At 51.3% G+C, this 27,784-nt stretch overlaps 2 protein-coding genes across 8 annotated transcripts in view; both read right to left on the reverse strand.

Moving 5' to 3' along the window:
• Nucleotides 1-1,115: 1,115 nt before the first annotated feature.
• On the reverse strand, nucleotides 1,116-19,433 carry AKAP1 (A-kinase anchoring protein 1). 3 transcript variants are annotated; one of them, XM_063174208.1, is made up of 12 exons: nucleotides 19,348-19,417; nucleotides 13,199-13,600; nucleotides 8,558-10,154; nucleotides 7,142-7,275; nucleotides 6,514-6,640; nucleotides 6,138-6,268; nucleotides 5,879-6,056; nucleotides 5,069-5,219; nucleotides 4,355-4,422; nucleotides 3,399-3,472; nucleotides 2,836-2,901; nucleotides 1,116-2,708 (listed from the first exon to the last, which is right to left on the reverse strand). In XM_063174208.1, exons 3-12 carry the CDS (start codon nucleotides 10,128-10,130, stop codon nucleotides 2,649-2,651), a joined length of 2,562 nt encoding a protein of 853 aa, XP_063030278.1. In that variant the 5' UTR covers nucleotides 10,131-10,154; nucleotides 13,199-13,600; nucleotides 19,348-19,417; the 3' UTR covers nucleotides 1,116-2,648. The 3 variants fall into 3 exon arrangements, with proteins under 3 accessions (XP_063030278.1, XP_063030279.1, XP_063030277.1); XM_063174209.1 differs by lacking the exon at nucleotides 13,199-13,600 and having other exon boundaries at nucleotides 19,348-19,433; XM_063174207.1 differs by lacking the exon at nucleotides 19,348-19,417 and having other exon boundaries at nucleotides 13,199-13,737.
• A 2,839-nt stretch (nucleotides 19,434-22,272) lies between these two features.
• The window catches only part of NF1 (neurofibromin 1), a 73,395-nt gene continuing 67,883 nt past the window's right edge, over nucleotides 22,273-27,784 (reverse strand). For all 5 annotated transcript variants that reach the window (XM_063173803.1, XM_063173802.1, XM_063173801.1 and 2 more), the window contains one exon: nucleotides 22,273-26,878. In XM_063173803.1, coding sequence (XP_063029873.1) covers nucleotides 26,736-26,878 — 143 coding nt within the window. In that variant the 3' untranslated portion in view covers nucleotides 22,273-26,735. The remainder of the gene's footprint in view (nucleotides 26,879-27,784) is intronic.

The raw sequence follows: 27,784 nt of genomic DNA on the forward strand, positions 1-27,784 counted from the left end.
TTTCCTTACCCTCCATCTGCTCCAGAAACTGTGCCCTCCTCCTCCCTGAGGAGCCCTGAAACCCGTGTGCCAGAGGGAAATCAGCTCTGGGCTCTGCAAGGGAGCAGCCCTGGCACAGCAGAGGCTGTGGCAGGAAGGGATGGGCTCCTGATCCTCCGCCCTGGGCAGGAGGACAAGGGCCAGCAGCCACAAGGAGGCCTCCCAGGAAGCACCTCTGCTCCATGGGAAGAGCCTGGAGAGGGGATCTGGGCAGGCAGGGGCTGCTTGGCAGGGAGTGCTGGAGTGTGCTGTGCAGCCCGTGGAAGCTCTCCAGGAGCGTATGAATGAGGCATCTCCTGAGACCTCATTCATTTCACCCCTAATAAAATTACCACTTTCCAAAGGGAAAAGCCCCTTTGAAGGGCTTCAGTCAGAGCACCCATGGGACAGCTCAGCTCCATGGGCCTGTGCTCAGCCTCAGGCCTGAGCCAAGGATTACAGAGCTGCTTGGGGGCCACTGCTGGATTTATGAGCAGCAGGACCTGCTCCAAACCCAGCACAGCTCATCCCCAGGTCTGACAGGGCACCAAGCACCACTGCCACAACCTCCCCTGGGCCTTTCTGGACTTGTGCCTTTTCCAAGCAGTCCATATTCAACTACAACCTTCCCCAGCTCAGCAAATCTACTCACTTTTACCACAATACAAAACAAAACCCAAACCTAAAATAGCCCCCCGTATTTATGCTCCTGTATAGGCTGAGTTGTGATTTTAAAGAAGAAAGAGCTGTGTATCTGTTACCTGCCAACACCTCCTCATTTCAGTTCCTCTCCCCCTGCAATGTTCTATTTTACTGCAGTTTAAAAACCAGGCAGCTCTCAACACAAATAGGAACAGGATGTTCTTCCACAGTGCAGAGCCAGAGGAAAACACGGAGCTGGTGCTGGCAGAGCTCCCCATCCCTGCTGTAGAGTCCTGACTCTGACACCTCTCAAAGAAGAGAAAACACCAACATTCAGACAAGTCAAACTTTGCCATGAACAATAAGCAGTGACACAGCCACCCCACGGGTGCAGAGCAAGGAGCCCGGGGCTGCTCTAATGGAGGCAGGAAAGGAAGGCTCTGAAGTCATCACAGTTTCACTAAGACGGCTTAAAATTCGAGCTTTAATTGAAATGGAAAGAAACATTCCAAAAGGATATATTTTTTTATAGATCTGAGTTACCCAATTTAGTTTTCCTTGGATGTTACTGCAAACATGAACATTAAATCAAAGCATCGACTAGGAGAGAACTCCAAGAAAGGATATAACCATTCCCTAGCACAGGGGATTGGGCTAAAGGCTGCTGTAGGCCACTGTCCAAATGTGTGGTGCCCTGGCATGTCAGCTCACAGGATGTGAGCACATCCTTGAATCACCTGAAGCAGCTTCTGAGGACTGACTACATCAACAATTTCTGGCAAGTGTCTTCTCTGCCAGCAATAAATCCCAGCTCAATCCATATCTAAAATGATACACATTAGAGGGCATGTCTTTAAGAGCATTAAGTCAGCTTAAATTACTTGAGCAAAATTTTAAATACGTAATAGAAATCTAAAAAGGAGCAACAAAAAAAATTGAGAGAGAACACCACTGCAAGAGTAATGCCAAGTTGTTACTTTTTTTTTTTTTTTAACAGATCTGTACAGCAACATAGCAAAGGATGCAGCGATCACAATTTCAACCAGACAGCAACCTAAGGGGACACTAATCCTCATACAGCAGAGCTGAAACACTCCCAACATTCAGATGCTCCAAATAATTTGGCTACCCTAATGAGCTCCATACCAGTTCTACCTATATAGGACATTTTGGTGTGAAAAAGTTTCTGTAAAGTTCCCTTTGTTTCCAGTGTTTTTCTTGTACAAAATATTACAATGATTTTTTAATATATATTTACAGACTTGCACGGCTAGAAAAATATAAACTACAATTGGGCTTGGCAAGCAGTTTCTTTTCTTTAAATACATGACATTTCAGAGCAAAAATTGTAGTGGTAACATCCTGCACTCCAAGCCCCTGCAGGGAGAGCAGATCAAGCCTAAAATCCATGATTGCAGTGAGACACAGGAACACAACTCCTCCACCTCCTGGCGCAAGGAAGACACAAGATGGATGCTGTTTGTGCAGGTTACTGGCACAATACAGAAAAATCCATAACTGAACATTAAATTCCTTAATAACATTCATTAATTTCATAGGCAGGGCCTGTTAAAAAGAGGACAACCGATGTAACTTTTGGGAAAAGCAGACACCGTGTTCGTGGGGCGCGACACAGCCGGAACCAAAGCGCGGTTACCGTTCTGGGGGCTTTGCCTCCTGCCACCCCCAAGGCTTTGACATCTTTTGCATTTAAAATTTGAGCAGAGGCCAGGGAGGACTTTTTGCTTTAAAGCTACAGTATTTGTCATTATGGCTTTGAACACCCCCTTCCAGGAGATGAGGTATCTGTTCTAGTGAAATGGTAACAGTTGAGCAAAACGTGTTTCAATGGACCACAAAACTCTGCAGGCAGGTGTGAGCGGGTCTCCTCGGGGGAAGTTGCCAAACCGAATTGTAACAGTGCAAAACAAGATTTTGTCCTTTGTTTTTTCTCTGCAGAAAGAGTAGTCAAGGCATCTAGGACATTGCTAGTAGTCGAGCCACCGAGCAAACCCTCTTTCCACCAGAGTCCTGTTTATTGACACCACCTAAAGGGAGGGGGAAAAAACCCAAAGAGTAGATAAGTGAACAAGCCACAGCAACAAACAGTGGTTCTGAAAATTCCTAATCAACAATAAAAGGTTTATGATTAAAGAGTCTTCAGCATATACCCACCTCATCTCCCATCAAGTTCCACAGCTGTATCAGTGGCAGCCCTGTGACACTGTCATAATTTGTGACCTGGAAACACAGAAAAACGTGAGTGTGCAGCAATTCTGGTGCCAAGTCCCTCACATGGACAGCCACAGCTACTACCAGAAGCACTTCAGAACAGGTGAGCACTTCTGGACTGCAAGCAGGTGCTGCCTGCAAGTCTCTGGGACATCACCAGACGTCCCAGGGCAGCCTCTGGCCAGCTGCAGCCAGATCCCACATGTCCCTGGTGTAAAACCAGGGAGGACTGGCAAAGCAGTGCACACCCAGGGGACCCCAGACTTGCTGGACACCGGGCCCTGCTGTGCTCCGTAACCATATCCAGGTTCCCTTCCCCCTGCCTGCATCACAAACAAGAGGGAACACTCATCCCCTCCAGTTCCAGGCAGTGCTGATGGGAGTTCCCAGCCCCAGCACTTCCCAGGAGCCAGGCTCTGGCTTTGGGGTTTATGTAACACACAGTGCAGGGCAGAGGACACCAGCAGTGCCACCAGCAGCAAGGCTTCTCCAGACAGGGGCTGTACCTGTGCCACGAGGACAGCACCTCTGGTCATCTCACTGACAGCAGCGTCGGCTTCCGGGGAAAAGTGATCCTCATCTGTGGGAAAAGCAGAGCAGAGCAAACACATGAGGTCCTGCACAGACTTTCCAGGCCAGAAAGGACTACTGAGTTAATGTTCTCTGTCCTCCTAGAGACAGAGATCCCTCACAGCCAGCTGATCCCATCCCTGGGGCTGTTGGTTCTGCAGGGAAAGGAAAGGATGAAGAGCTTCCTACAGCCACCAGCCACAATCATGTAAACAAGTAGCTGATGAATCAGGAGGCTTTAAAGACAGCAAAGTACATCTCTGCAGCACCTTGGAGCTGCCATTGTCATTTTGATCCTCAATAAACCAAGCTCAGGTCCCTCAGGGCTTTGCTGACCCCTGGCACTGGGAACCCAAAGTGTCTGTACCGCAGGTGCCCAGCACCTGAGCAGACCCAAGGACAAAAAAAGCAAACCAAAGTGTTTCCAGGCAGTGACTGACATTCTCCCAGTGCTTGCAGGCTTGGAGTTTGAACACAGAACTCTACAAATCAGTCATTTCAGGAGGAAAATGTCAGGTATCTGTGTGCAGATTAAAAACTAAGTTTGCATTTACAGCAGCTCTGTGACAGAAGAATTAGAGCAGTTACAGCTACTGCACCTACACCCTGCCAGTCCTGCCAACTTGCTGCTTAGGACAGTAATTCATTGTCTCCTCCAAGCAGGGAAAAGCTTGAACATTTATCATCTTTCCCCTGGATTCTGACAGGTTATGCCATGCTAGCACATTTAGAAGAATACAATACAATTTTTCCAGTCGTTCCTCTTGTCACATCAGAGGTTGCACTGGCAATAGAAGGTGGAAGGTTTAGACAGAATCATGGCTTGGACACATCTGGCATCCATGGAAACCTGCAGGAGAAGGGCCAACAGTACATCAAGAGCTCCATTTACCTGGAAGTGGCACCACATTGTCAAGTAAAACTTCTGCTCCTTGGAAAGGTAGTGTTAAAAAATCAGACCTTAAAGAAAAGAGTATCAGAGTAAGAACAGGGCTTTAAATCACTCCTACATTCTTCAATGTGACATTGATTAATCAAATTGCTCTTACAGGAATTCAGTTTTAAATTAATGACAGTCAAGCCAAAAAAATACAAATCAGACAATTCTCCCAGCAATCTAAGAGCAGCAATAAATTGTCTGATTAACATGCCAAGCTGGATCAGGCTCTAAGCAAAACCCACCTCCACCAGGGAGGCTGTGCTGCCTGTCTCCCAGCTCTGGGGCACAATCAAGTATTTAATGGGCCTGTGTAAGAAACCCTTGATCCAACACAGCTGTCCCAGACAGAGGGGCTGGAGCATAGAGAATCAGGAGCTTATTCCTGGCTCAATCAATTACACTTCAAGGCCTCCTGAAGGCATCCTTTTCTTTTCCTCAGCTTCCACACTGAAGTGGCAGAAGCTGCCATTTCCTCTCCCCTCCCTTCAGCAAAGCCTTGCAGGATCTTGCTGTGCTCCCAAGAACCCACACTCATTGCTGAGCTGAACCTTTGCACCATTTCCCACCTCAGCTGTGAAAAACCTTTAAGAATTCAAACTGTACAGAGTCCTGTGATTAGGATTTGAGGCAGACATGGCCTCAGGTCATGGCAGAGGATCTACAGACCTGATTTGCCTGAGTGTGTCAACTTTCACTTTATCATATCCTCCATAGTCCACGTATTTGAGCTCCACCTCATCGGTCTCCTCGAAGTAGCTGATGACTTGAGCCCGGAGCCATGCCCCATCCAGGCCTGGAGCTGCACAGATAATGCCAACTGCAAAACACCAGAATGCAGAGAAGAAAGGCTCAGGATAAGTGGATTTCCAAAAATCAGCACTTCAGCCATGAGCAGTGCTGCTCATTTATCTATGGAGAACCAACAGCATTTCTTAGGCTGCTTCCATCTTCCTGCAACATCCCCCACAGCCCCAGCACAACAGGCCTGCAGCTGAGACAAAGGACTGGTGGGTTTTACTCTCAGCTCTGTCTGCCACAACCAAGCTGCCCTGCCCAGGTACCCAGTTCCCTTCCTGTCTCCACACAGGAATACACAACCCCTGTCCATGTGATGCACCCTTCACAGCAGGTGCAGACACGGACACAGTGACACTATGAAGGTGAGGGAGCAGATCCACACTCTGCCAGCAGAAATACCCCAGATGCCAGGTTGACTGGAAATAAGCTGAGACAGGCTTGATCTCACTTTGGATTTCAACATGCAGCTACGTGGCTTGGGAGGTACTCCAGGGATGAGCAGGGTAAGGGAGAGCAGAGCAACATCTGTACTCTGGCAGCAGCTTAAAGATGAGATGACACGTGAGCTATCACATCCTCATCCACTGGGAACTTCCCACACCTGACTCAGGGACAACAGGTTTGCACAGGAGCCCAGAACTTTCTCAACAGAACAACGTGTGAGCATCCATGACTTGCCTTCTACTGGAGTGGGCAGGGTTGGGATTTCGGGCTGGGAGTAGCAGGCGAACATCTGCTGGTCGAGGCTGCGCAGCACGTGGAACGTGGGGTGCGTGTGCTGCTGCAGGAACATGTGCCCTGCGTCCACCTGGTGTGCCACCACCACCTCCACAGTGACTCCATCGGGGAGGAACAGCTGCCACGGGGAGGAAAAACCGTTGTGAGTGCTGCTGGCAACGCAAGCTCCAGCCCCAGCACTGCCAGAGCCGGGACTCACCCAGGCGGACACGAGCAGGGAGTGAAGCGGCATCGGCATCGGCGGAGGGAGGGTGTAGATGTTGGTGAGACACAGCTCTTTGAACTTCTTGCCAATCAGGCTCAGGACTTTCTCCACTTGCTGAGAGGTCCCTGGAAGACAAGAAACCCATGGGAAGTCTCTAGCATGGGCATGCTGAGGACATCTCCAGTCCTGTCACTTGAAGAAATACAACTGCCAGGATCCTCCTGCACTACCTCAACAGTGTAAGTTTTAAGAGGTTGCCCAGAGGAGTTTTGAAAAGCACTGGACTCAGAAGCCACTAAATCCATTTAAATTCCTTGCTCATCTAATTAAATCCCCCAATAGACCATGAATAGAGACATATTCCACTCACCTTCGATGTGACAGACTTGGGAGTCACGGAAATAAGGTAGTGTTGAGACATAAATCTTGGCACCAGACGCTTGTCTCAGGTAGCTCATAAACCTCCCCTGTTTGCCAATCAAGCGGCCAACCAATTCCTTCAGGAAAGGGACAAGAAAGCAACAGTCAGGAAGGGAAACACAGATCAAACATCTCTGCCCTCTCTGGGTTACACCACCCACATTCTCAGTTCCCCCATTACAGGCAGGATAAACACAAGGCAGTGCTGGACCAGTGCAGAGCTCAGGGGGTCTGGGAGCTCAGACCAGTAAGCACAGCTCATTTTGATAATCCCCTGTTCTGAATACCTGTGTACCCTCAAAGCCTCCTGGATGCTTTCAAAGCACTGGACTTCCAGGCTGGATGGAAGATAATGGAGAATAACAAGTTCAACCAGCACCATTTCCCTGGGTGTAGCCCTGGAGTGCTGCATGTTTACAGCTGTGCATTGGCTCCTCACCCCTGTGAGTCCTAACGGGAGCAGAATGCTCCGGTTGTCCTGGACTGGCTGCTGATCTCCCTGGGATGGCACAGAGCCAGCAGCAGACCAGGAGGTGGCTGTGGAGGGCAGGATGCTGAGCAGGCCAGCAGCTGGTTACCTTTGGGACCTCGATTTCCCAGATAACGAAGTCTGGCTTGCTGGATCCTCCTTCCAGCTTCGCGTTCTGGCGAGCCACCGTCTTCCTCATGGCACTGCCACTGTCCACAAAATCCACACTATTTACATCTGAACCTACGAGACAGACACAAGCATTCAGACTGCCCCCAAAACCCACACTTACATTCCCACCCCAAAGGGAAGGGCTGCAGAGTGACCCAGTGCTACATGTGCCCACTGTGAGGCATGGTAGGGGGCTGCCTTTTGCCCAAATTTGCCCTATATTTGAAGAAACAAGGTGCAAGAGCTGAAGTGCATTTTGCTCCTAAACCATCAGCTGATACCAGGAACATTTCTGCCTGGGAAAGGGACAAACTCCAACAGCCTCCTCCTGACCACATCTCTGATACAGCCAGTGTAACACGACCTTGGTCCTTCCTCCCATTAACAAGCAGAAACATGAAGATCCTCACTTGCTTGCAAGTATTCAGACCATGCAGTGAGACCAAAGAGAAAAATGAACCCAAGAGCTGCTTCACATTTGCCACATCTTAATGGGTAACACAGCACAGAGGCTGAGAAAGGCCAAGGGTGCAGCTGTTGGCATCGGCTTTGTAGGCAAAGGGAAGATTTAAGACTCACAGCCTGGACGTGAAGGTCAGCTGGGTGACCTGTTGTCCAACACTGCCACCTTATCAGCTTTACCCGCTGCATTCCCCTCTCCCCACCTCAGTGTCTCAGTGCCACCAGGCTCCACAACTCATTCCTGGGCCTTCTTGTCACACCAGCACTCACAACAAGGCAATACCTTCTCCTCCTGGCTTACTCTCACTAGTGAAAACATTCTGTGGGTTCAATCCTTCATTGTTGGCAAACTCAACCCCCATGTCTTGCAACAAGCAGTGTTCCAACTGCTTTGTAGCAATTACTAGAGACATCCCCTGTCATTAAGGGCTGTTGGCACCACAGGGTCCTACAGAGGATTTTAATTCCCCTCCCCAAGGTCACACAGGCTAATGTTTGCTCAGACAGCTTTGCATGTACTGTGCCAGGCACACATCATCCAGCATCTACAAGGGAAAAGCAGCACAGACAGATGGGGGAACTCCATGAATATTGCTCCCTGTTGGGATTTCTTGGCATGCACCTGGCCCCTCCAAACAAAAAGGCTTCAGGGTAATTGCTCTGCAACCAGCTGATTCTATCAGAATTCATCAGAGCTCTGCTCTGGCTCCTCCAGCAGCACCTCAGAACCTGCCTCACCTTCCTGTCAGCAGCAGCCCACAAACAGGGGTAAGCAGCCAGGGGGTCCCAGAGGTCACCAGAAACCACTGGAATGAGGTCTCACACCTGCAAGGTGCTCCCCAGCAATGCGTGTTCACTACATTTTCTGCAGGAGGATTTTGCAGTCCCTTACCTTCTGAGTGATCTCCATCTGTGCCTGGAGCACTGCTACACTCCTGACTCAGGTCTGGCCCATCCTCTTTCAGGATCCCATTGCTGTAGGGCACCGTGCTGCCCTCGGGCAGCCCCGCAGCAGAGGGGGTCTCCCTTGGTACCAAGCACTGCTCAGCAGACGTGTCTGGGGCTGAGGCTGTGCTCAGTGAGTCCGGGTGCTGCTCTGATGTGACAGACAGCACTGTGCTCTGCAGGGGCTCCTCCACACTCGTCCCACCTCCAGGTGTGTGTGTGCCATACCCAGAGTCCTCCATGGACAAAGGTGACTTTTCCAGAGAGTTCTCCACATGAGTCCGACCAACTCCTTGGGACTCCCTGCACACGCAGCTCTTCACCTGACAGTCCTCTGTGCTCCCCTGAACAGGGCTGGCCCAACAGCCGTGTGATGAACAACCTGTCACACCCTGACCCTGCTCCCCTGCAGCCACACCCTCATCAGCTGCTGTGGCTCCCTCCACAGGCACCTGAGCAGAGGCACCAACACTCTCCATTCCCAGAGGAGCCTCAGCCCGGCTGGCCTGGCAGAGCCAAGGGGATGCATCACCTGCAGAACCCGACAGCACTTCCTCAGTTGCTGCCAAAATGACCTTGGAAATTATCTGTATTGCTACCTGCTCAATTTTCTCTACTTCCTTGTCCAAACTCACTCCTCCAATCTTCTCTCTTTCCAACTCATCTCCTTTTGGCTGTGTCTCCTTCTGACATACTGGTACAGTACCAGTGATTGGCTCGGACATCTCTTCTTCCCTGGACTGCTTTGGACAGGTAGACTCCAAACTCCCTGGTAACACACTCACTGCAGAATCCTCGTGACCTGATACTTCAGCTTCATTCAGAAAGGCTTGTGGGGCACCGGCTTCTTTCTCCAATCCCAAGCAACAGGCTGTCACAGAGCCAGTAGCTGACTGCACAATTCCTGGCATCTGCTTTTCCTCAGGGGGCTTAAACGAAGACTCATCCGACTGCTCCGTGTTGCTGGTGTCCTCCGTGACTCCCAAAGACTCCTGTGTCAGGGGTGGCTGCTGGCCTTGGTTTGCCCCTAAGCCTTGCCCCAGTGCCATGTTCTGGTCACACTCTGAGCTCCCAGCCAGCACAGGGAGCGAGGCACGAGCAGGGACACCGCCTCCCTCTCCAGATCCTACCGATTCCAGCTGCTCACTGTCGTCCTTGGGGCTGGGCCCAGCTGCTGTGGCTGGCAGGTCTGGGGGGTCCCGTGAGAGCTCTGGCCCCTCGTGAGCTGGGTGCAGGGGAGAGGGCGTTGTCAGCCCCGCAGGCAGCAGGGAGCTGGGGGCTGGCTGCTCCAGGCACTCCTCTTCTGACAACAGAGGCACTCTCCGAGGGACACATGCTTCTGCCTTGGGACGTGCATCACTCTCTGATACTTCCTCCTGCTTCTCCCTTGCAATGGCTATTGCTTGTTTGTTGCAATAGCCCGAGTGCTTTTTTCTCCAGGAATAGATCCACCAGCAGCCAAGAAGCGCCAGCACTCCGGGAATGGCATACGGGACGAAATTGCGGAAGCGTAAAGCCATCTTACAGGGCTTCAGCAGTTACACCTAGGAGAAACACAAATAGCATTAAAATAGTCCCAGGGAAGGTGGCAGGAGGTCCCATAAGTGCCCCGAGGGGTACTGCTATTAGCATGGTCAGGCTTGTTTTCCAGCTGCTCTAGAAATGCACATCTCTGCTCTACCAGCACTCCACAGAACAAGATCTTTACCCAAGACTAGGGATATCTGGACATGTCTCATCATTATGTTCAATGATTTCACCCCTCCTCACCTCTGCACTTAATTTCCCCTTGCCTCCTCTGCCTCACACCTCCACAGCTCAGTCCTGCCCCCAGGACAGCCTCCAGCACAGCAGGTTCCTCCAGCACCAGGCTGGGCTCCCAGCCCAGGGGACCACAGCATTCCATGGCGGGGGCTTGGCACACAGCAGGGCTTCCCAGCTCTCCCTTGAAAGGCAGCACCCCATTCCCGAGGGCTCTGGACTCTGACAACACACACTCCTATAAAGCCTTAGGAATGCAGCTCCAAAGTTTATTCTACATCCAAACTCACTACACTGACAGCTGCCACTCCCCTGACTTGAAAGCTGACAGCTCTCCCTTTTCCTCTGCAAGGCCTGTGACCTCCTTCCCACCTGGACAGCCAGTCATGCTCCTTCACTGGCAAGCCTCATGGGGCAGGGCTGCCATGCCTTCCCTTTTCCTTAAGGAATGTCTGCAACAGGAATGCACAGCTAAACTGTTACCACATCCCAAACAGCCTTGCTGCAAAGCACTTACAGTTTATATTTTCACTGCACAGGAATTAAAGCAAAACACCACATGTCTGAGGGTGCTTACACAGACAGGCTTTAATCCAAACAGCCCCCAAGACTGTTGCCAGCAAGGAACAAAAATAAAGATTGTTTTCAGGAGATAGCAAAATCTTAGAAATGGGAGCCACCCACTGGAAGAGAGCATTATCTGGCTCCTCTTTAGAAGCATAATATTTCTATGACAAGAGAGGACAACCAAAGCAGTTGGCCCCAGTGAGTCTCAACCAAAAAACCCCTTCTGTTATCAGGACTAACACCCCAGCCACAGCTCCCAGTGCAACACTCCTTCAGGCCACAATCTCCACAGGAAGCTGATGACATTCTAGCTGAGGGACAAAACCATGCCTCCCTCGGGCTCAAACCCAGTGTCAGAGCCTCAGATAATCTCATATTCACCCCAGATTTCTCACCTCCTCCAGCCACACTCTCCATTCCACAGGAGCATCCACACAACTTCACCCACACTAGCTCAGACTCTGCCTTGCTTCCTGCAGGGCCCAGACACTGAGGCACACAAATGAATGAAAGCATGGCAAAGGCAGGGACTAGAAAATTGCTTGTTCAATCCCAAATTAAAGGTCAGCTGCAGAGACGATTTAAGTTCAGTAATATTCCCAGTACATCACAAATAAGGCATTTATGTTGTTCTACACAGAGACTTGCATGTCCACTGGACATTTGTATCTGATTAAATAAACTAAGTAACTAAGAGGTGAGCCCTCTGTTAATGGCAATGTCTGGGATCTTAGAATTAAAAACCCAACAAACCTATGCAATACTGTGGCTGTTCTGTGTTTGGAAGCTGGCAAATGGAAAGGGTGAAGCCTCTACATCCCCAAGACAAAAGGTTCCCCTTTATGCTGCCCAGAACAATGGCACATTGTGAGCTGTGAGTGCTCATCTGCTGCGTGCCCAAGTTGTTGTAATTAATGCAGATCTACCCTACAAGCTGTCTCTCAGGCACACTACAAACCCAAATTAAAGTAGTTCACATAAGTCCATTCCCAGCAAGCATTCCCAATTAAACAGACAGCCCTATTATTATCTGATTCCCTACTAAGTTGCACCAACTGTCCAAACCATAGCCCCACGCAGCTCTGCAGCACAGGGAGATGGTTGCAGGATGCCCCAGAGGGAGAAGCCTGTCCTGAAGTCTGGCAGACAAAACAGTTCTGTGAGTCATTCTGAACATTATCATCATTTAGGACATAGATCTTCACTCCTCTATGATACCTGGATGAGTGGGGACTGCTGGATTAGCTGACAGCTCCTTGCAATGCTCATTTGATTTCACGTTTTTGATTTCTTATTTAAGCCAGAGCTGCATCACTACCAGGATCATGTGAAACGGGAATTCCACATCCGGCCATCGGTTAGAGCAGGCTGAAAGGCAGTGGCTGTGCACGGGATGCCAGCAGACATCCCAGAGTGCTGGGTTGGCCGGGAAACAGCTCAACACCAACAAACATCCCCTCACACAGACCTGGCAGGAGCTCTGGCAGATCTTGCCACGCTGGTCACAGCCTGGCTGCACGTGATGCCTGAGGACAGCGGATCAAACTGCCCACCCCAAGGGCTGGGACACTGCTCCTTGCCCACTCCTGCCCCAAAGCCACTGCCCAACCTGTCCCAGAGCAACCAAGCCATCCCCCCACTGTCTGACAGCCAGCTCAAGACTGCAGTGGCAATGGGATCATTTTAACACACTGGAGGAAGAAAGCCTGGGATTTTCCTGCCAGCAGCAGGACAGAAAATGGCAACTTGTCAAATCACATGCCCTCAAGCAGTGCCAAGAGGGAGGGAGCCTGGCCCAGCAGGGCCTGCACCCTCCCTCTCTGGGCAGAAGGAGCCAGCTGGGAAATGCAGCAGCTCTGGACAGGAGAGGAGCAGCCTGCAGCAGCCAGAGCCCCCAGAAAACACTGCATCTCCAGCACCATTCCCAAGAGGCAGGGCCCCAACAGCCCTGCACCATAAATAGTGCAGAGCTCATGCACTGTATGCGCTCAGCCCAGCACCAGCCACTTCCACTTCCCTCTGGCACGCCGGGAATCCAGCCTAAATGTCACACCTATCATGGGCTGGAGAGCTGCAGCTGGGCCATGAGACTTCTCCAAACTGCTAAATAATTGCCTCTACACGTCAGGATGGGATCAAGACACCAAGGGGAGAGGAGGGCTCCGTCAGCTCTCCAAGTCTGTGTCCTGACTTGATTTATGGAAAACTGCTGGTAAAGAGCAAGGAGATGAGGACAAGAAAGAATGCACACATTACCTACCTGAGAAAAAAGCCAAGGACAGCCAATTTACTCTACTGGTTTACATTAGGGTCCCAGAGCAGTTCTAAGCCACCTTGTCTCCTGGCCAGGACACAGAGCCCTCAGCACTCACAGCCTTATAAGGTCAGAAATGTTCGCAGCACGAGGTTCCCGGGGACGCCAGATAATTCATTCTCCAGGTCCGAGAGGAGTTCAGCAAGCACTTGCTCAGAATCTCAGGGCTTCCTACACACAAGGACGTCTGTTCTGAAGGTGAGCTGGTTCGAGTCTCCACCAGGAGAGAGGCCAGGTTGACTCCCAAGTGCCTGAGCCCCCATGCTCTGCAGGGACGTGCCCTCAGCCGGTCCTGGCTCCTCCGCTTCCCTCTGCCCCTGCACTTGAGAGGCTTCCAAACTCTGAAAGCTGTGGAAATCAAGGCTGGAATTAAAGCCTGTCCTAAAGGATCACAGAGCAAATTGGAAATGCAGCTTCAACAGCAAGGCCAGGATGCCTCCTGACAAACCCTGCAGTTAGTGAAGCAGCACTTGGGAAATAAATACTATCTGGGTGAAAGAGAACTGGACAGGCTGGCATGGTTCAGACTAAATGGGACCACGTGGGCTCTTAAATTTTTCCATGCTAAAAATAACTGGTAGCACATGCTCTGCCTTATAGGAGGCATAAGAACGGGAGTTAACAAAAACCTAAGGAACTGGGGGCCCTACTGTTGAGATTAAAATAAGAAAAATTGCTGCACTGAGACAGACGTAAGGACTTACATAACCCACCCTTGGCATGAGGCATATTTTCATCGAAAGCTGAACTGGCACGTGGCACTGCATTATCTAACGGCAGCTTCTTTGTGCTTCACACAAGATGCAGGAGGCAGAACATCCACACCAGAGGGCCCTCCTGCCAGTCCTGCTGCAGCCCGTGCTCCCAGCTGTTCCAGCTGCAGAGCACAGGGGGTTTCCTCCCATGCAGGTCAGCAGCAGCCCTGGCCTGAGCTTACAGGAGGGAGCTGTGAAGCTACAGCAGCCTGCCAGCCCTTGCATCACCAGGGTGTCACTGGGCCACCAGATTCCACAGCCTCCCCAGCCCTCTGGGCAGCCAGCCTGGAGTACCCCCACCAAACCCAACAGCACCCAGAGCCAGGAGCTCAGACTGCGTGACTCAGGAGCTACCAACACCCAGAGACAGGTAGGAGCCAGGCCAGCAAGATCTCAAACTGGGTGGCACTTGTTTTAAAAGAAGCCAACAGGGAAGTCTCTCTGTACTTAACTAATTAAAGGCAAGTGCTGTGCAGCAATTTCTGCTTCAAACAGTAGCACTGAAAGACTAGAACAGCAAGAGATAGCCCTTAAGCAACACCACCTTTTCACAGCCCAGTAAACATGGACTGTGAGCCCAAGGAACAGGCTCCTCTCTGAATAAAACCACCACTGAAGCCACTTCACAACCTTAGAATATTTAGGAACCAGCAGTCTCCTATTTGCAGAAGGATAAACTGCGACTTAAGTAAAAGGCTGAAAAAGCTGGTTGATGTAGAATTAAACTAGTGCTCTGGAACAAGAAACACCATTAACACCAGGCTGTCTTTTATCTCTGAGATAAAAACTGCTTTCAGTGTAATCAGCATCAGTGCTGTTCCTACAAGAGCTCAGTCCCCCTCAGCTGGAGCTGCCACACTGATTGTTGGTTCTGCGCTTTCCCCCACTCAGCAGCCCAGCCCTGGCCCAGCACAGCTCCTGCAGCAGCCTTTGCACCAATGCAGGACTCAGAACACTCCTATTTATTTCCACACTCAGAGCTTTACAATAAAAGAATCAGCTGGGCCAACCTGTAGGGTTTTTTAATACATGTTTTGGAAATTAAGAAGCTCACAAGGACACAAACACCAATCCCCAGCAACCCTCAGCATTGCTCTCATGGACTCAGGCAGGGCCTTGGGTGCTCCTGCTCTGCAGGAATGAACAGTTTGTAATTAACATTAATCCTATTAGGTTATTGAGCTCCATACTGCTCTTGATATCTTATTACCTCCCTGCTCCAGTTGTTTCATTATTTATAGTTTCCTCACCCAAGTTGGTGTCTGCCTGTGAATCCTCTACTGCAGAGAGCTTTTTCTCCACTTTCCCAGAAAAGTCTTTCAGATACTTCAGCAAGCACCAAAAACTGCTTCTGTACCACTCTACCTGTACCCCCACAGTACAGGTAAAGCAGCTGTTATTCTCCTTATAACCTATCAACACATTACAAAGATCTGCATCTGGGAAAAGTTTTATCTTTCATTCTCTCTGCATTTTCACTCAGGCTGGAGAACAGAACAAATTATTTTCCAGAGTTTCAGAATAAACACATACAATAATCAGCCTTTTGTGTTTGCTTCTACGTAAGGAAGCCAATGCAGCCCTTGCTATGGGTAACACAGAGTAGTGGCCACTACATGCACAGCTTATAAATGAAGATTTAAAAGCAGCCACCTGAGTCAGATGGCTGGCATCTCTATCAATTTCCACAGAACACAGACTAAACTAACCAAGGGCTTCCAATACACTCTGCACAGGAGACAAAAACAAGCTGGAATCTTCAAGGAGACAGGACGGGGAGGTTTCCAGCAAACACACTGATAGGGCTGCAAGAGCCAGGAGCCAGGAGCAGCAGAGACCAAACAGGTCCCCAGGTATCTGGGGAGCAGCAGCAGCTCTGCTCATGGGATGTTTGCTGGGCACAGCCGCGAGACCTTGACAAACAGCTTCCCAAAACAAGAGCTGCACTGGGCTTGGGCAGAGAGCAAAAAGCACTGCAGTCTGGTTGGCAGCCTTGTGGCCAAGGCTGGGCTGGAGGAGAAACTGCAGAAGCACTCAGAGAGGAAGGGCAGCAATCAGCGAGGAGAGGCCCTGTATTCCCCTGTGCTGGGAGGGAACAGCAAAGGCTCCACTGAGAGCCACTCATGGGAAGGAGCAGCAAGACACCCGTATGAACAAAGGCTATGAGAGTGGCACAGCACACGCCAGCCTCACCACAGAGATCTCCAGAGTTCCCCATTCCCAGGTTCATCTCCAAGCAAAGCTAAGGCCTCTGATACCAGAGGCACATGAAAATCATGAACTTTTGCCAGGAACTGCTGCTATTTATACCCAGAGTCAAAAAACAGCCACAGCACATGCCAAGTTTCTCATCCTCAGTGCCAGGTGGCAGCAGAGGTCAAAAGCAACCCCGACCAGGACAGGTCTGCAGCAGCGATTTGTTTGCTCAAGAATGATTTTAAATGGTCTTTTTATGGAATATTCATCTCTGCTAGTACAGGACCCAAAAATCCAGTTAGCTTCCAGCTGACAAAATGCAGGACCAGAATCCACAGAGTGGACAATAAAAAAAATGTACAGTGAACCAGCTGAAGACAGAACACCTGAAAAAGCAGTTTGGGACATGCAAATATCTCCCCTTCTAGCAATCCCCATGAGAAACAACTGCAACAGCTTCAATTTCCAGGAAATATTAAACACCTGAAGAATAAAATAGCTTTTTCTGAATATCTGAGTGTGGCTGCCTGAACTTAATCATCATTTCATGAAGTCTAACCAGCCATTTGCATTAAGAGCTCCACAAAAGCACTGCAGTTAGAAATCAGGATTTAAAAAAGGCTAATCATTAGATCTGAATCATGAAACAATTATAAGTAATTAATGCTGCAATTAATGCTTTTTATTAGCTCTAGATGTTGCTAGGGGCAACTGGGATATCAGCCCCAATCCTATTACAGGCTCCCTGGACGCTAGAAATACCTTAAATCGTTTTTTTACATGAGTTAAGTGCACATGAACAAGGAGAGGCACAGATAAGTGGGCTATGTTGCTTTAAAAGCATTATGCTCTTCAGATAACTGCTCCTGCAGAAGTGCACTTGCTCTCCAATCCCCCTGCAGCCAGCCTGCAATGTTTTCAAAGTGAAGAGAGAGTTTCAGCCATCACAAATCCAACTGCTGCTGGCTCTGAGAGCTCTGGCTGCACTCCTGCAGCAAACTCCTGTCACAGTTAACTGCACAGGCAATCTGCACCTTTGGGAACAGACAAATCGTGGTGGATCTGAGCTGCAGGTCCTGTCGCCTCACACCCTGGGCAGTGAGGGAATTCCTCTTCCCCCATTTCAGGCGTTGTGGAGTGTCTAGGTTAAAGCCAAGGCTTCCTAGGCAGTCCATAATTTCCAGTATTACGATCTCAAAGCATCTCCAACATTCTTTAAGAAGGAATCTGGTTCCTTGGATGGGTTTCTAAACCAAGGCTGAATAAGGAGAGCACTCCCAAGTACGAAACAGCTGCTAACACACAGCAACTGAGCTCCTGCAGTGCCATCCACACAGACCCTGCAGCCCCAACATATCATTAGCTTCATGTCTGAGAGCAAACAGCCTGTTGCAGAAGATACTGCTACAATTGCAGTGAGAGACTGACCTGCATAAACCCCATGAGAGCTTTAAAAAGTCCTTTAAGAGCTCAATGAAACTTAAGCAGAAGCTGAAGGACTGTCAGGTGAAATCAAGGCACGAATGGATTCCGGTGGATTCCATCCTACTTCAAGCACTGCTCAAGCCCTACAGACTTCTCCCTTCTCACTTACTTGAGAGCTGTCATTTCCTCCGGGTCATTTGCACTGTGCAGCACATGCAAGCACACCAGAACGAGTCACAGTGAGGCTGTGCTGCCCTTTTCCAGAATCACAGGCCCTTCACCAGGTGACAGGTACAGCAGGTCAGCAGGTGCCTGCACAGCCCTTCGCCCTTACACAAGCAGCTCATTAAAGAATGAGGAGGTTAATTGACCCGAAGTGGGTCACACAGTGATCCCAGCAGAGGAGCCAGCTCTGTTGAGCTGCTCTGGCAGCTCTGGCCCAGCGCTCCCGAGGAGGGAGAGCCCCGTTCCTGGGTTCCCGGGGAGCCGCTCCACGTGCTCGGTAGATCATTCACAGCCACAACGTTACACCAGCGCTACACCTTCCGCAGCACCAGCCAATTCCTTTCACTGAGACAAAGTCCACAGGGCCCGATAACGCTCGGCAGGTGCAGCACAACCCCGGCAACACGGGAAGGCCCGACTTCTGCCATCCCACAGCCCCTGGCCTTGCCCAACAGGTGGGCTGCAGCCAAACGCAGCTTTTGCTGCCATTTCCTGCTGCTATGGATAACATCCACGAAGAGGATGCCCTTGCTGGGATCCCTGTCCATTCTGCGGTCATTGCCTCACGGAATTACTGGACTGCAGTAAAGAACTCGGCCAGGCACAGATCAAGTTGCCCATTTCTGGAGCAGGAGTTACTTAGATCTCCCTTGCATCAATTAAGGGGAAGAAGAAAAAGAGAGAGCAAACAAGGATTCTCCCAGGAAAGCAAGACTACAAACATCACTTCCTCAGTAGCAATATAATTTAATTCCTCTGCTCCCACCTGTACTCCATGCTGGCTTACGGAACAAAAGGAGTCACTACAGCACATCAGAAGTTTTGCAAATAACACTTTTTACGGCCATTACCATAACACAGGCAAGGCTCGCCAGACCAGACAGCACAAGATGCCTTAATCTTCACCGCGACTCCGCACCGCCCGCGCCACCGCCGGCCCTCACGGCGGGCGGGCAGCCCCGGCCGCAGCGCTGCCCTCAGAACGGGCGAACCGCCCCGGCCGCGGCCGCCCGGGACCGCGAGCAGGACACGGAGCGGCCCTGCAGGGCCCGGACCAGCCGCTGCCGCCCCATCCCGGGAGCAGGACACAGAGCTGCTCCGAACGGCCCACATCCCGGGAGCGGAACACGGAGCTACCCTGAAGGGCGCGGACCGGCCCCTCACCGCCCCATGCCGGGAGCAGGACACCGAGCTGCCCCCGCGGGGCCCACACCGGCCGCTCGCTGCCCCGCACCCCGACACACACGGCCCCTGCCCGCTGCGGCACGGCCGGCCCCAGCCCACGGCCGCGGTCACGGCGGGGCCGGAGCGCTGACCTTGGGTGGCGCGGGAGCGCTCCCGCCCCGGCCCGCGCACCGGCACCGAGGCAGGCACGGCCGGGAGCGCGGAGCGGGAGCACCCTCAGCGCGCCCCGCAGCGCCGCACGCTGACAGCCGCGGCCGCGGGCCCCGCCACTCCGGCAGCGGGCGGGCGGCGGCCCAGGGCGGTACTTACGGATGCTCCGGCGCGGCGGCAGAGCCCGGAGCGGTGCCGGGCCCGGTCCGGAGCGGTGCCGGTGCCGCCCCACGTGCCCCGGCCGGGCCGCCCGGCTCGGACATGCAGCGACACCGCCCCGCCCCTCTCGCGAGAGCGCGGCGCCCCGCGAGACTGCCCCGCGCGCGCGCGCAGCCCCGCCCCGTGGCCTGAGGGAGCGGAGCCGGGATCGGGCCGCGGCCGGGACCGTTCCTGGGGCCGCTGCGGGGCGGGCCCGGCCGGGAGAGCTCCTGGGGCCGAGGCTCGGGGAGAGTCCGGACGTGCCCCCTTCTTCCCCTCCTCCCTCTCCCGCGGTAGTCGCAGGACGGGCGCAGACAGGCCCTGTGGGGCCGCCGAGGCCCAGCCCGGCCCACTCCCGCCATGTCCCTCATCCCGGGCCTCTCCCGGCCCCTGCCCTCAGGGAAGTTTGATTCCCACAGCCCTGCGGGTCCCCGCAGCCCCGCTCCCCGCCTGGCCCCGGGGTTTGTGCCGGGTGCCCCGGTCGGGCCTTGGGCACCTGCACAAGTCGCTGGGAATGGCTGCTGTCACTGCTGCTCAAGGCCGCTACAGCACCCTCCGCCTCCCGCCTCTGCGTTCTGCTGGCACCTTCGGGCTCGGCCCCGGAGCCAGAGCACCTCATTGCCTGCTAACACAGCCACACACGCAAACAGGTGAATGTGAGCTTTAGACAAGAGTTTTACACAAACGTTTGGCCGGTGGTGACACATTAGTGAGCAAATATTAGCCAGAAGCTACAGCAATAGATTGGAACTGCAAGGCTGAACTAGATGAGAAATGCAAATCTGTGTTCAGGCAACGTTATTGCTCAGCTGCAGCAGCACCAAGTTGGAATTAATAGAGACTTTCCATGTTATTGTGTAGGACTTGTGACATTTCCCCCCAGGGCTTTTGGCATCCTTGCAGAAGATCCAGTGTGTATGACTGGTTTCTCTGTCCCAAGGAAGCTCTGAGGTTTTGGGGGGATGCACAGTAGAGCAGCGTGGCTGATCAGTTCTGGCACTGCCACGCTCAGTGGGCTGTGTGACAGCTGATTCCAGGACAGCTCTGGACAAGGCACTTGGAGGAGACTGGGAAATATTTGATGTTCTTCAAACCTGCCCGTTTCTTATTGACACGTGCCTGCAGCAGGCGGTGGGTATGTGAGAGTGTAAATGAGTAACTTGGAGAAACCACAGTCATGGGCAGGATTGTCCTTCCTAAATCACTGATTTGTCCAAGTATTTTTCTGTGAAAAGTTCCTGATTTGCCTCTTATCTTTTTGTTCATAGCAGTTGGGAATTAATACTAAATACCCACTTAGAAACTCCAAATTGTGTCACACATGAAGTGGAAAAATCCATCGGTGTTGAGACTTTGCCCTTTTGATGTCCCTAATCTGAGGCTCTCAGAAGTTTTTCCGTTTGGAGTTCCCAACGGACAGGCACCCTTGCCTGTTAGCGTTGGGCAATCCCGGTGTGTGCAGTGCCTGGTGGTCAGGCAGAGGGCTTTGTCAGGGTCACAGCCACAGCCCGTGTCACACACACAGGGACCAGAACTGCTGGAACCTCCTGCAGCTTCATTCCTCACAGCCCGAGGAGGAGGAGGAGGGCTGGATGAGCAGCTCCTCAGCATTTGCACTGTGTCTTGCTGCACAGCCAGCTCTCCTGGGCAGACCTTGCTCTGCCAGTACCTAACTGGGGGTGGAAGCAGCAGAACAGATATTTCCAGTTTGTCTGAAGGACAGTATGCTCTGAGAAAAAAAACCTAAAATACTATTTAATAGTTCAGGGGGATTTTCTTGAGCATATAGTTACTCCTGGCTATTTATAGCACTGTTATTTAAATATCCCAAAAGATCCTGTCATCAGAGGTTTTTTTCATGATTCCTTTGAAGAACAAACCCATACTTATTTGAACAAGTCACATCATGAGAGTTGTTTTTGTACCCTTTCCACCCACACAAGCCTAGGAGTGATTTTCATTTGAGAGCTGGTTAAGCAGAGGAGCCCCAGCAGGAGCCCCTGTTGCAAGGCACGAAAGACTCACACCTGAGAGCTGCAGCTCGGGTAGGGGGACAGGCAGGTCCCTGCTCTGAGAGGGGCCCAGCTGCAGAGCTCTGGCCCTTCCTTCTGTCACAGGTGGCTCATCCATCACTCAGAGCTGAGTGCAGGTGTTCTGTCCCTGGCCTTAGAGGGGAGGACAGACACACATTTGGTCATAGTGTGACCAAGCAGAATCCAGTCCTACACAAGGACCTAAGGGAACAGGAATCTCACCTGGGACACTGCTGGGGCACCTTCACCAGCAGCTCTAAGCCATCCTGGGCTCAGCCATCAACAGCTTGCTTTTCCTCCTTGTGCAGTTTTCAGCTCCAGAACAGAATCCATTCCCCAAGTGCAAGTAAGTTCTGCATTTTGACTTTATTGTTTTCCTTTGTAAAATATTTCAGCAGCATCAGTGGGCAGGGATTTTGAAGCTATTTCCTTAGACAGAATTGCCTGATCCAACAGTGCAATTTTCCCCTAAATACAGTTTTTCCAACTGCATACATGACTAAAATAAGACTGTCCTTTCATTCCTTCCCTGTGGCTACAGTGTAATTGTGATCTCAAGTAGCAGGGAGGCTCCACTGTCCAAAAGAGGAACTTTAGGAACGTTTTTCACAGCAGTGATTGAGCAGGTGCTGCTCAGGAGCTGGCTCCTGCCTGGATCCCACTCCAGGTCCAACTCAGAACTGAGGAACATTTCCTCTGAAGTAAAGAAAATGAAATGTAACAGTTCACACACTGCTGCTGTTCCACTGGTGCAGCCCCAGCTGGCAGCAGCAGCACAACAGGAATCACCTGTCCAGGTGTCTGCAGGTCTGTCTGTTCACCGTGCAGGAACAATAAGATGTCTCAGAAGAAGTCAATGCAGTCACACTTTAATGTGTCTTTACATACTTTTACGATTCACAAAGTCAGAATATAAGTACTTAGACACTTTTAATGGGGAAGTAATGTATCCCCCTAAAAGAAAAATAGATGTGATTAATCATTTGTCAGAGAAGTTGCCTGACAACTGAAACCTCAAGCTCCTAGGCAAAAAAAGCTCAAATAGACAAATTATACTGAATTGTTCTTTAAAGACCAAGCAGCTGTTTTATTACAATATTAAATTTACATTTTAAAAAGAAATATTCTGATTTATTATTCAGTTATGATAATCTTATTAAAGTGACATGAAATTCATGACAATGGGCTTTTTTCTTCCTCAGTCACCACAGGTAATCTCAGATCTGTGCAGGATCCCACACCCAGAGCAGCACCAGTCTGGGAAGACAAACCCCAGACACTCAGTTTTAACTGGAATCTGAATTTCCCCAGAAATTTGGGGTGTTGGGCTCTGTAACTGGGCTGGGTGCCTTGGTTCAGCCCCAGAGAACCCACCCAAACTTGTTCCAACAGAGAGAGGACATCAGCGTCCACCACCTTCACCTTGCAGCCCCGGAATGACCTTCAAACAACTGGGAGCAGGTTGAATTTACATTTTACTTCAAAAAAAAGGGGGAAGTACATACATGAGGGGAGAATGGGGTGAACAATAATTATCTGAAAGCAGGTTTCCACCACTGTGACCCACAGCTCCCAGCAGCCTGGGGCCAGCGGGCTCTCCAGGCTGGCTTTGTAAGCACGGCCAGGACTGGCATCGTGGAAACCCCTGGGAAGCTGAGGCCAATGGAAGCAGTGAGATCATACACAGGGTGAGTGTGTCGGACACAGCTTCTGCTTTAAATGACGGAATGCACCAGCAGGAGGAAGAGGAGTAGTTAACAGTTACTAACACTAGAATAATCAAATTTGTATGTTATACATATACAGCAACTAACTGCTTTACAAAAAAAGCAAAATAATACAATATATTGTCACATGTATTTACAGTGTAGTAAATATACTTTTCTGTCAAATTTTACACAAAACCTATTTACAGGTGAATATACTGCATAAAAAAAAAGGTGGGACCAACACTCTGAGTGACTGTCTGTGGTTTGTTGCATAACAATAGGACGTGCTTTGTGACTTCGGAAAAAATTAACCTTAGAATGAAACAGAAAAAGCCCTAAAACCTACAACCCGGGTCAGGTCAGAGCCAGCCCTGGCATGAACCAGGGGCTCAGCCCTCAGACTCAGTGAATTGTTCCCTGTCCTGGGAAACCTCATGCATGGGAAAGCAGAAACGTCGGCATCATTACAGGTAGGTTATGCACTATTCAAATACTACTGAGTTATCTTTAAGTCAGGGAAAATACAAACACAAACAGAATGTTAATTGTCCTTACAGTACTGAGCTGTGGTCAGTGTGGGGCAGGGAACGGGCTCTGAGCCAGGGGGTCACACATGCTCCCCGGGAGGGCCTTACATGGTCCACGTGTTCCAATAGGATTTTTCTGAATTGTAAGTTTTCGTGTCAGAGCACAGGGAGTCTGGGGCTGCAGCTCCAGCCCTGCAGCAGAGCCTGGAGCAGCAGAGCCTGGAGCAGCAGGCACTGCCAGTGGCCCGTGGGCTGCCCCGAGCGTGGGGCACTGGGGACCCTGGGATGGGGCTCCCTGTCAGGTCAGGGCTCACACCCACACTGTCACCAGCAACAACCTGCTGCTCACCAGAGAACAGAGCAGCAGGTGGAGAAAGGATGGAGCAGCCCGGGATGGGAGCAGAGCTCCCAGGGATGGGATGGGATGGGATGGAGAGTGCTCAAACAGGGAAAGAACAAAGGAAGGAGGATGTGAGAAAGAAAAAGAGGCAAATCCCAGCAGTGGCTGCTGGAGGGAGCAGGAGAGCGATGTACTGACAGTAAGGCACTCAACAACTAATTACTGATGGGAGTTTAATCATTACACAAAGGCCATGGTTCCCTGGGAGCCAAGCACAAGCTTCCCAAGCACCAGTACTAGGAGACAACGTTCCTGTCTATCAGGGCCCACGATCCCAAATCCAACCTTGGCCAGCAGCAGTCCTTACACCCCAATTCACCCATTACCTGACACAGGTGTCTGATACCTCTGCCAGAGTCCAGGCCCTCTCACTGAACCTCTCACACAGGGAAAACTCCAACCAACTCCTTCCAGGAAAGAGGAAATTCAGTTTTGTTCAACTGACTTTAGGAAGAGACCATTTTTTCCAGCTGGGACTGAGAGGCTGGAGTAGTTCTCACAGGGAAGGTGACTTTGATCCCTGTCCCCTCTGCTGCCACATCTCTGTGCTGCAGAGAACACAGCAGTTCTGATGGAGGGACACTTCTGACATGGGCGATGCACAACAGTGAAGGGCTTGCTCTCTGCCCAAACAAAGTCAGTCAGGCAGTTCCTCTGGAATTACTGTTCCTGTTTGCAGGAGACCTGCTCATATGAGAAACAACTGAAAACAGCACACCACCTTTACAAGAGGTTGTTTTCCTCCTACATACAAATCCTCAGGCTTCTACAATTCCTTGTCCTCAGCAAAACGGGAAGGGCTGAAACCAGCTCGACTGGGCACAATCCAGTGCAAACCCCAGTTACACCAGGGGTGGCTCCTCACAATCTGAGTTGTGAGATGACAATGGTTTCTAACCTGGCGACCCCAAACCCAAGGCGCTTGAGCCCCTGCTCTGTCCCTGAGCCCAGCTCAGCCTCGTGGCCCTGCTTAGACCCCACTCTGTGTCACCAGTGACCATGTTCCTGCCCTGGTGCCTGCACCACCCGAGTGAGGGATTTGGTTAATTGCACCAGTTCACCTTTCTAGCCTGTTTATTCCATGACTTGTAATTCTAAGTTTTCCTCTTGTTTTGGCAAACTACTTGCATATGAAGTTTGTGTTCATAGTTTTTCCAGGACTGTAAACAAATTAAAGAAATTGTTATTTTATGAATCAATACAATAAAGGTATTTTTATTTACATAAATGTTACATTGTTACTGTGTGGATACATGGGAATTATGTGCTATAGCAATAAATTGGAACCCTGAATTGTACCATTCTCTAATAATTTAGCTGTGGAGTTTGATTTACTGAAAGCCACTAACGATTGCACTGGAGGACTGGCTTTTACCTAATGGATATACTTTTTTTTCCTTTAAAGCCATCGAAGGATTGTTAACTCCTACCCCAGCAGAGGGATGTGAAACCGGGAAGCGGATCTGTTTCTGAGCAGGAGCCGTGTGAGCCCCAGGGACACAGCCCCTGCCTGGACTGCAGCCCGCGGGGCACTGGCACCCGCAGCGGGACCAGCCCCGGCACGGGGCACCGCCGGCACCGGGCACTGCGGGCACCACCGGCACCGGGCACCGGCTCCTGCCCCGCCAGCCGGCAGCTCCCGACCGCCACCGCAGCCTCAGGTTTGTGTGAGCCCCGCAGGAGCCCTGAACCCGCCCGGGAGGGGACTGCACCTCCGCCACACCTCCCTGGGACTGGACACAGTGTCAGTTAATTTAAATTCATGTACCTTGAGCGGACGTGGCTGCTTCTGTCCCTGCTCGGGCAGCACAGGGGCAGCTTTGCCACACACTATCCCCCAGAGCCGGGTATGGATCCATCCCATTTTCCCTCCATTCCCCACTGGATATTCTGCCAGGAGCTCTTGAAGGTGCACATTGTTGGGAAGGGCAGAACTAAAGCAGGTGCTACAATGACAGTTCGAGTTCCCAGGGATTTTCCCCTGTACAACTTGCTCAGGGAAGATAAAGTACAGCCAAAAAAGAAAAAAAGAAAAGCTTTGGAAAAAAGCCAGTTTGTCCAGTCTGGTCCATGTACAGTCCAAGTGTGTGAAGCTTGGTCTGGGGAATGAGGGACTCCTGCAGCCTCCTTTTCCTCTCCCCTTTATTGCTAATTACCTGAAATTTAACCTAATCCACCACTTCTGTTAAGCTCCTTGTACTGCAGCTATCGTGAACTTCTTCTCAGTGTGGTAAAAAAAAAAAAGTACACAGCTAAAATCTTATAGTTTGGATTAAAACCAGGGTTAGAGAAACTTCCCTGGCTCAGGAAGCCACTATTACCTTGAGGCGTGCAAACGGGGTCAAGGATCAACACTTCCCTTAGCAGGAACACCTGAGGCCAGAGCAGACATGGCAGGGCTGGGGAATGGCTTTGGATTGGAACAGGACGCGGCTCTGCAGCGCTACCGAACTCCAGCCTGGCGCGGGGCACAGGCGTGGCTCTGAACGCGGCTGGAGCCCGGCAGGGGGATGGAAGGCGTTAACTCAGGCAGTGGGTCAGGAGTTGATCATCTGGCAACGCGGCTGCATGGGAACTGTACAGGTCAAGTGCAGCATCACACCCGGTGGAGGGCCCTTCGCGAGGGGCCGCGCGTGTCAGTCAGGTCCGAAAATAAAAAAATAAAATTAAAAAGCGACAATCACACGATCTTTTTGATGCTGTGACGCTTGAAGCTGCCGGCGCTTCGCTGCTTCTGCACTTGGCTGGCGGAGCCGTGGCGCATCCTCCCGCTGTTGGCGTGGCCGGCGGTGGGCGAGAGCTCCACGTTCTCCTTGTCGATCCCTGCGGAGACACGAGCGCTGCGCTGAGCCCGCCGCTGGCAGCCCCGGGCCGCGGGGATCCCGGAGGGGCCGCTCCCCCTGAAGGCCCGACCCTGCCGAGCTCCGCCCGCCTCCCCCGGGACGAGTTTAAAAAGAACCAAATACCATTTGTGACAGGGAAGGGCTGCAGAGCCGCTCGCTCCTGCCCTCCAGCCTGTGGGGCCGGCAGAGGGCAAAGGGAGAGTAAAACCAAGAAAACTTGGCTGTCTGGCTGGAAACAAGTCTGCTTAAGTGAAGGAAGGAGGAAAACACAAACCACCAAACTGACTCTTAATGAGTAAAGAAACGAATCTTAATGAGTAAAGAAACAGTTTCCTAAGGAGGGTCTTGAAAGGACACAGGCACAGAGAAACTGAGGCTGGGTCTCCTCACGAAAACTGTGCTGAGTTCAGCCCCACCAGTGGCAGGAAGACTTGTGGGGCTCAGGATGAGAATGGCACCAGACAGGTTTGTGCCCACAAACTTAGACCCTTCTGAGAAGCTTTGCATGTCCTCTGCAGGATCTTGTCCTTCAGAGCAAAACTCTGTTATGCTTTGCTAAAAGTCTCCCATCAAACAAACCTCAAAACTGAAGTGCTTTAGTGAAGAGCCCACGCTGACACAACAGCACCACCCAATGCCAGCGTTAGAGCCCTCAGCTGGCAGTGGATTTGGGCACTGTCACTGCACACCCAACAGCCCAGGGCTGGCTCAGTGCAGCCCTGCTCCTGAGCAATTGCTGCTCTTGAGACTGTGCTGTGAGTTAACCCCTGCAGCAGCCCCTCCATGCAGCTGCCACACTGAGTCTGTCTGGGGAGTGCTCACCAACACCTCAGCAATGAAGAGCACGATGGGTGGTTTTATGCAAGAGGATACAACTACAATCAGC

Source organism: Melospiza melodia, chromosome 21 (assembly GCF_035770615.1).
Source record: "Melospiza melodia melodia isolate bMelMel2 chromosome 21, bMelMel2.pri, whole genome shotgun sequence".
NCBI classification, from domain to species: Eukaryota; Metazoa; Chordata; class Aves; order Passeriformes; family Passerellidae; genus Melospiza; species Melospiza melodia.

Coding starts and splice junctions, on each gene's coding strand:
- AKAP1 (XM_063174209.1), bottom strand. CDS start 10,130: ATGGCTTTACGCTTCCGCAATTTCGTCCCGTATGCCATTCCCGGAGTG. Junction 5,220..5,878: donor CCTGCCCACTCCAGTAGAAG/GCAAGTCATGGA, acceptor GGTGTTTTGCAG/TTGGCATTATCTGTGCAGCT. Junction 3,473..4,354: donor CAATGTGGTGCCACTTCCAG/GTAAATGGAGCT, acceptor CTTTTCCCACAG/ATGAGGATCACTTTTCCCCG.